Source organism: Apteryx rowi, unplaced genomic scaffold, assembly GCF_003343035.1.
Source record: "Apteryx rowi isolate R43461 unplaced genomic scaffold, aptRow1 scaffold_215, whole genome shotgun sequence".
Lineage (NCBI taxonomy): Eukaryota > Metazoa > Chordata > Aves > Apterygiformes > Apterygidae > Apteryx > Apteryx rowi.
The window spans coordinates 22,858-30,267 of NW_020448475.1; the positions used below are offsets into that span (position 1 = coordinate 22,858).

The 7,410-nt window shown below is 42.2% G+C and overlaps 1 protein-coding gene across 1 annotated transcript in view; it reads left to right on the plus strand.

Moving 5' to 3' along the window:
- The window catches only part of LOC112965421, an 8,331-nt gene extending 2,324 nt beyond the window's left edge, over positions 1 to 6,007 (plus strand). Inside the window, exons 2-7 of the mRNA XM_026064388.1 lie at positions 648 to 871; positions 2,508 to 2,567; positions 3,240 to 3,371; positions 4,627 to 4,773; positions 5,320 to 5,380; positions 5,567 to 6,007. Coding sequence (XP_025920173.1) covers positions 707 to 871; positions 2,508 to 2,567; positions 3,240 to 3,371; positions 4,627 to 4,773; positions 5,320 to 5,380; positions 5,567 to 5,670 — 669 coding nt within the window. The 5' untranslated portion in view covers positions 648 to 706 and the 3' untranslated portion in view covers positions 5,671 to 6,007. The remainder of the gene's footprint in view (positions 1 to 647; positions 872 to 2,507; positions 2,568 to 3,239; positions 3,372 to 4,626; positions 4,774 to 5,319; positions 5,381 to 5,566) is intronic.
- Positions 6,008 to 7,410: the final 1,403 nt, after the last annotated feature.

Here is a 7,410-nt window from a genome sequence, read left to right on the forward strand (position 1 = left end):
GCGCGGCGCGCAGCGGAGCGGAGCGCGGCGCGGATCGGGCCTTCCTCCCTCCGCAGCGCTGCTGGCGCTGCCCCGCGGGCGGAGCCGCCGGCACCGCGGGGGGGGAAAAGTTGAGTATTTAAGCCGGTGTTAAAGATGCGGTACCGCGAACAGGCCGGGATAAGCTTGCGCGTGCTGCCAATGCGCCCTGTTCAGAAGGGCCCTAGCAGCGTGCCTGGCTCACTGCAAGGTGATCAAGCAGTCCTGGTGAGCCGCAGAGCTTATCTATCTGCTGAACGGAGCGAAGTCTAAATGAGCTGAGCGCTCCTGCCTTGCTGGGCAGCAGGAACGCTAGAAGGAAGAGGATTAGCTGTGGAGCTGGACGTGAGGATCACATGCCCGTACGCGGAAACGTCAGAAATGGTGACTTGGGCCCCTGACTGGGAGCAGGGTGGAGATTGTTCACCTTTGCTCGCTTTCACTGCTGCCAATCAAAAAAAAAAAGATGAACTCTGTACTCGCTGTTGAACGTTTGGTACCGTGGATCCCCGTACTATTCATGGCAAGGCATGCCAGAAATTTGTCAGATGATGCTTGCTGAAGTGCCAGTCCTCTTGTACCTTTTCTCTTCTGCTTAGGAAAAGTCATTATTCTCCCTTTTTCTGCAGGCTCACAGTGCTTCTTTCCAGTCTMCGTGCGGGTGGATTCATGCATGAATTAAAACAGAATGGATCGCTACCGATATTTCATCTTTAACCAGAGGAACATGGTGGTGCTGGGTCTCTTCCAGATAGCCTTCAGTACGGTGTGTGTCGTCAGTGGATTCATAGAGGGCGTTTTCAGAGCAGAATCTCTGCTGAGCAAAACCAGAGCTCCGATCTGGGCTGGAATGGTAAAGTTGCATGGTATTTTCTATGTTTTGGGTTTGTTTGTTTGTTTCCCCCCCCCCACCCACTATTAGTATGCAGATTGGGGGGGGGGATCCTTGTCAGCTCTTCCCCAGCTTCCTGCTTTGAACCCAGCTAATAAAGGTTTCCTTACTATGCTATAGGCAGAAGAGTGGATAACTGCTGCAAAAAAAAAAAAAAAAACCACCTCCTTCTGAGGGAGCTAAATGAAAACAATTTCTACTGGATTTTATAGAACAGGGGGTGTTGTGGCAATCGATTTTTTTTTTTTTTTCCTCCCCAGAAACATAGTGACCAAAGAAAGGTCAGTGAAGGTTAGGAGGGAGCACATCTAGATTGTCGAGACCAACATAGTACTTGCATCATGTAGATTAATTTCTCAGTGATAATCTGTGTAACAGAGCAAACTGCTAATAATTCTTTGTATTGCAGCTAGGAACAGTGCTCTCCCCAGTTTGAATTGGGTCTCCGTGCTTTATGACAGTCTCAGCAGCTCAAATTCATTGTTTTAATAATCTTAGATATTTACAGGATAAATGAGTAGACATATCAAGTGCTGTATCAAAGTCACTTGAAATCATTACTGCACAATTGTGTGTTCTTCAGCCTTAGTTGGACAGCTTGTCCAAAAGAACAGGTTTCCCTAGAAACCCAGCATGAAAGTCTCCAGGTGTGACAGTGACAAAGTGGTGTTTAAAAATAAAAAAATAAAAAAAATTGCCCTGTTAAAAGGGCTGCTGTTTATTCCAGTGCTTGAACTTCTAATAATTCAGATGCTCACCTTTAACACTAGCTAAAATATTTGAGTGGCGTAAAGAAATACTAGTTAAACTGGAGACAGCTGTGAAGGAAAGCTTAGCATGTAGGGAAGTAAAAACGTAGAGGTTATCATTAACTTTTATCTCTAATGGCATAAAGAGAAGTAGCACAAAGAAATTTTACTTCCCTGTGTGAAATGCAGAGGGAAAGAGAAGACTGGGACTGAACAGCYGGTTTCACTCCCTGTTCTGACTGTGTGGAATAAATAGGCCTTTATGAAAGGTTGGACTTCACTAAATAGTTTCTACTGAGTTTTTATTAAGACTTAATGTGKTTTTTTTTATTTTACTTGGATGTGCCTTTTGCTGAGGTGCTCTGGGAATATCGGAGGTAGCGCCTCGTGTTTGTTACACTGGTGGTGCTGCTCATGCCCTGCTGATGCACTGCAGGATAGTTGTACTGGTGTGCGCTCGCCCACCCAGAGGCTGCCCATCTCCTTTCAGCCCACTTTCATCTGCCTACAAAATGCTTGGTGACCAGTAAAGCAGTGCAGATTTTTAGTACTTTATTCAGACTTCAGTTCCATTATTTGGCCAGCGCCATAAAGCCAGCCTGAAGCTTGCTGTCATAGGGGGTGGCTAATAGATAAGRCAAATCCCACATAGTCCAGTCTCCTGCTGCTGGTGCTAGCCACCAAGAGATGCTTCAGAGGAAAGCACAAGAAATTAGCACTTCTCTTCCCTCTTTCCCTTCCCGATCTAACAAACAGTTATACTGATACGAGCCTTTCATTTATTCTGTAGTTTGTCTTCAGAATCTGGTACTTGTCTCCCAGTTACTAATTGCTTTTCTGGTCTGCAGGTCATGGGCATCCCAGGCGTTCTGGCTTTATTTTCCTCTCAGAGGAAGAATCCCGTTCTTGTAAGGTTTGGGGGTTTGTGTGTGTATGGGGCATGGGCAAAAATTTTTTAGAGGCAATCAGTCAAGCACACTTTTGGTAGGAAATGAATTAGTTGTTGGTTCTTGCTGCAGGATTGAGAACTTATTTTAGTGAGTTATTTTCATAAAAACTGCTAAATTCTTAAGCAAAATGAGAATGCAGTGTTACCTCACTTTCTACTGCAGAACATGAGCACTGGCTCTAAAAATAACAACAAAAAGAACTGTAAAAATGCTTGCTTTTGAATACATTGTTTGGTATTCTTTCCAGTTATTAAGAATTGTGTATACTAAAATAGGAAGTTAATTGACTAGTGCATTCCCTGGACAGTTCCCTCTAGCCATGGAAACTCCAAAGGAATAAGTGAGTGAAGTGTAAGAACAAAATCTTTGCTCCAGCTAGCACCTGTGGTTAAGATTTGAGGCTAAATTTTATCTCATAAGTTCAGTATCATGGAAACCTTTCTTGCACTGGTGTTTGGCTTCCATGTGACTGTCACTATAGAATACTTTTTAGTGTTATGGGAAATCAAAGGCTAATGCCTGTCACACTTGTTAATGTATTTTGTTTATTTTGACCTGCATTAATCTGTGGGAGGATAGTTCTAATTCCTTTTCACCTTCTTGTTTTCCTTTTTTTTTTTTTCTGTGTAGGTGAATGCAGTGATAATTGCTTCCATAATCTCTTGTGTTACCATCGTCATTATAATCATTTATAGCTCCCTAACTTTGAACTACGGTGAAGAGGAGGAGTTAAGTCCCGTACCAGTCCATGCTGTCCATACAGTAAGTATCAGTCGTGCTTATTATTGGTTAACATGACTGTCTTAATCTACAAATGTTACTGAGACATTACCTGGAATAAGAACAAGATTTACAGTATGCCTAAATTACCCCTTGAAGCGATGCCCGCAGCAGGGTACTTGTTAAAAATTTGGGGGCAAGTCTACAGGTAAGTATCAGGCTAGGTACCAAAACCCACAAAACCTACGCAGGCCTAAGTAGACTTTTTGTAGCTGGCTCTTACCCTTCAGTGCTGCCGCAGCGTTCTAGTATCAGTGTCTGTGCGAAATAACCTGCAGCGAGCCTGGGAGTCCCTCTGYGCAGTGACTGACACCCAAGAAGCTATTGCTCGAGAGCAGTAGCGTTTCTCTCGAGCTGGGAATCCGAGCGCTGGACAGTGTCGCAGACCTGCTTTCTCCTGCAGCCTGGCCTACGTGCAATGACGTGCTTATGTACAGTGTCCTGCAGCATGCGAACTGGGTATGCACCCAAGCGCACTAAAGTCAGGTTAACTGCTATTGCTGATTGATTGCAAAAAATTGTTTTGTTCTAGAAAAAATCATGGTACTGGTCATGAGAATGGGTAGTTACCAGATGTATCCCTGGCCTTGTTTGATGCAGCAATTGCTAGTCTCTTAAATCCACTTCAGCATACATCTCAAGAGATAAAGTTAAACTGATTAAAGGGTCAGCTGATTAAAAAGAGATATTATTTCAAGAGTATCCCACACAGTAAACCTGAAAAGAAGGAATGAGTTGGCCCTGTTGTACCTCAAACCTGGTACAAGCTTTGACTTCCTGTGGGGGTGAATTCACTCGAGGTAGATGATGCTTTTCATTAGTTTATTGCAAGACAAATTCAAATATCGGGCTGGCAAGGCGTAATACAGCAAGATGTTTTTCAGACTCGGTGTGAAGAGGAGCAGTCATTCCATGGATTTATACCCATTGTTAAATGTGTACAGTTCATTTACAGAGTTGTACAACCAGAGTACAACTATTCCCAAACCTCATGCTGCTGCATAGGGTCTTAAATTTAATAAGAAACCTTATCTTTCTGCTTGCTCTTTTTCTTATTTGACTTTCACACTTGGTTTGCTCTTCAGAGCATAGAARGAAAAGCCTTAAGTAAGACTGACTTTAAATCAATACCCTAACATGTAATCGCAACATTCTTACAGTACTTAGAATATTTTTGATGGTGAGCTTCAGCCTATTTTTCAGGATGTGGCTTTAACATTTGCTTTTTTGCTTGCAGAAGTACATACTTAATAAAGTTGTCAAGGGTGCCAACATAGCAATGTTAATTGCATCTGTCTGCAGTGCATTTGTTGTGCTAGTTATTGCTTACTTGGGATGCCGAAGTCTTCCACACTGCTCGTGCTATGATAGCGTAACTGGAATGGTGAGTGAGGAGTTCAGGAGCACTATATTATTTGTACTGGATGTGGTTGGGAGGGGAAGAAACTGGGGAGAAGATACATGTTCTTCTATAAACCTTACCTGCACTTTACCCCAGTCATCCAGGGCTAATTTTAAGAAGTGAAGGTGATGTTAGAAGGCATTTATAGTTTTTATATTTTCCTTTTACTTCCTCCCCTCTTATTCACAGTGTTGTGTGAGACCTACGAAAGGTTAACTTCATTTTCCAAACCATTGGTGCTTAAGATAGTGTGGTGCCATTTCCTATGAATTCCTGCTCCCCTACTTAAACATTTCTCTTTCCACTCTCCCCCTTAAATCAATGATTGTACTGTGGTACAGCATTTCCAAGACTTTTCTTGACTAAAATACCAAGTATTTGAAAGTGTGTAATATAAGGCTGCTTCAAACTTTCAAACTCAGATTTGTTAAAAGGAGCGAATCGCACAGGCTCGTTACCTGAGTTCAGATATATCTTTTGGAACAAACCCACAGAATGAGTTTTTTGATGGCATTATTTCATTCATAGGAATGGTTGCAACCTAGTGATGACCAAATTCAGGCTGTGGAAATGGTGTGCGCTGTACAAAGTGAGTAACACTTTCCATCCATGTATTTAGATATTCACCAGGGACAAGGAAGGAACACCCCAGATAAGCTTTACCTCACAGGCCAAAATCCTGATAACCAAAATACTCCGAACCAAAAGGAACTTGGGATTTGGTCCAAGACTCTATCCTGGGTTTAATGCTTTCTTCCTTTCCTTCCACATACAGGTCCTGGGAACAGCATTTTTAATTCCCCAGTTCAGTTTCCTGTTCAAGACTTGGACACAGAGGAAGACATATCCAAACCTCCACCATACATCAGAATGGCTTGAAAAAGCGATGAACGTTTTAAAGCTACTTGTCTAAAAGTGTGGCAAGACAGATGTAAGAAGTTCTTCATCTTTAAAGATGGTTATGCACTTTGCCTTTTAATAAAACTCGCACAGAAAGAGAGCACTCACAAAAAACCACAGGAAAGACCACAGTGCAAATGGAAAGATCTGCCAATATTTTTGTACTATTCAGACCTTGCAGAGTTAAAATATCTCATTGCCTCTGGGAAGCATGAGCTTACTTTCTCCACCTTTTGTATTTCATTCATGTTTTATTCCAGTAGAATTCATCATGCAGTTTGTCTAGCAGTGCTAGCCTTACACATTCAAATATTAAATGCAATTATTTTTTAAAAGAAACGGGTTGTGGGACATTCTCTTCCCCCTCAACTACTGTCTTGATTTTTGCCCCTCCCCTGTTGAATTATCTATCACAAAGGATCCACTTCACTATTCAGCTGTTGCTCTTGGCAGGGATGGGGGCAGGAAACATTTCTGACATGAAGTCTTGCCAATGCCATTCAAATACCTCTATCAACATATGGATTCAGTGGTGTGTAAGTGTTTAGGTACACCTAATTTTAGTGATGAAGTATAATGTTAGAATATGGTAAGAACTTCATTTGCAGCAGCTCCCCTTACAGGGTAGCTTAGATACTCTGAATTCAGTTCGGAGTTTTGTTTGGAATTTGGAGATTGGGATTTAAAAAAATCTGCTAAACCAGATTTAGTCCAAGGGCTTTACACCCTGGTCCTCTGTGTGGACAAACTACAGCTCCCACTCAACTTCCACTGACTCCTGCTGTGCTTAAAAATCCCATGCGCACTTACAGTTCGCTTTCAGGTAGGCTCAGAAGTGCCTGCAGGCCTTGAACTCTGAGTGGTAGATTACTTATCCCACTACATAGATTAATACAGCACATGAACTTGAACAGGACTTGGAAGGTAAGTTCTCATCTTGGGTAAGATATTACCTGCTGTAACCAGTAGAGTAAGTAATGCCTGCTATTAGGTGTGTAACTCCAGGAATGAGCTCAGATAAGAATTATCTTATTGCAGCGTATAAGGTGCCTTCGCCATTCCAAGAGGAACAGAAATTAAATTGTTCTTGCAATCCTTTTTTCTAGACACCAACAGCTTTTTCATATCACTAGTAAAGAGGCCCAGACACCTAAATTGAGGCTCTGCATTCCTCTACGTAGGCAAAGTGCCAGTCACTCCTCTGAGTTAGTGTTTATCACATACACACTTAAAATGCTGTTGGTTCCAACATAGCTTGCTCTAGTTAAATCATCAGAATTAGCATTACTATATTCAGTTAAAGTGAGTACATATCCTGGTATATGCAGGTTAACAAATCCTGACCAACTAACTTCTTTATAATCTCCCTGGCCTCTTGGGGTTGGTCAGGTGCAGAGATGAAAAGTTAGTTTCTATTAAATTGTTTGTAAAACTCTAAGGAGTAAACATCTTCAAGTACAATATATCATGTTTTGCTGTAATATCAAGCAAACACCCCAAGCTGCATATCGAACAACTGCTAATAGACCCTTGCACCCCAGCGTGGTCCCCTCTGTACATAAGGTGCTTAGCAAGTGTCTCAATAACTGACCGTAACCCTTAGTGGCATAGGATTATAAAGAAAGGCACTCAGCCAAAAGTCTCGTCTCTGCTCTGAATACCAGAGCAACGTAAACTATGCGATGAAGATGCAAGGCACCGACCTACAACAGCCCTGCG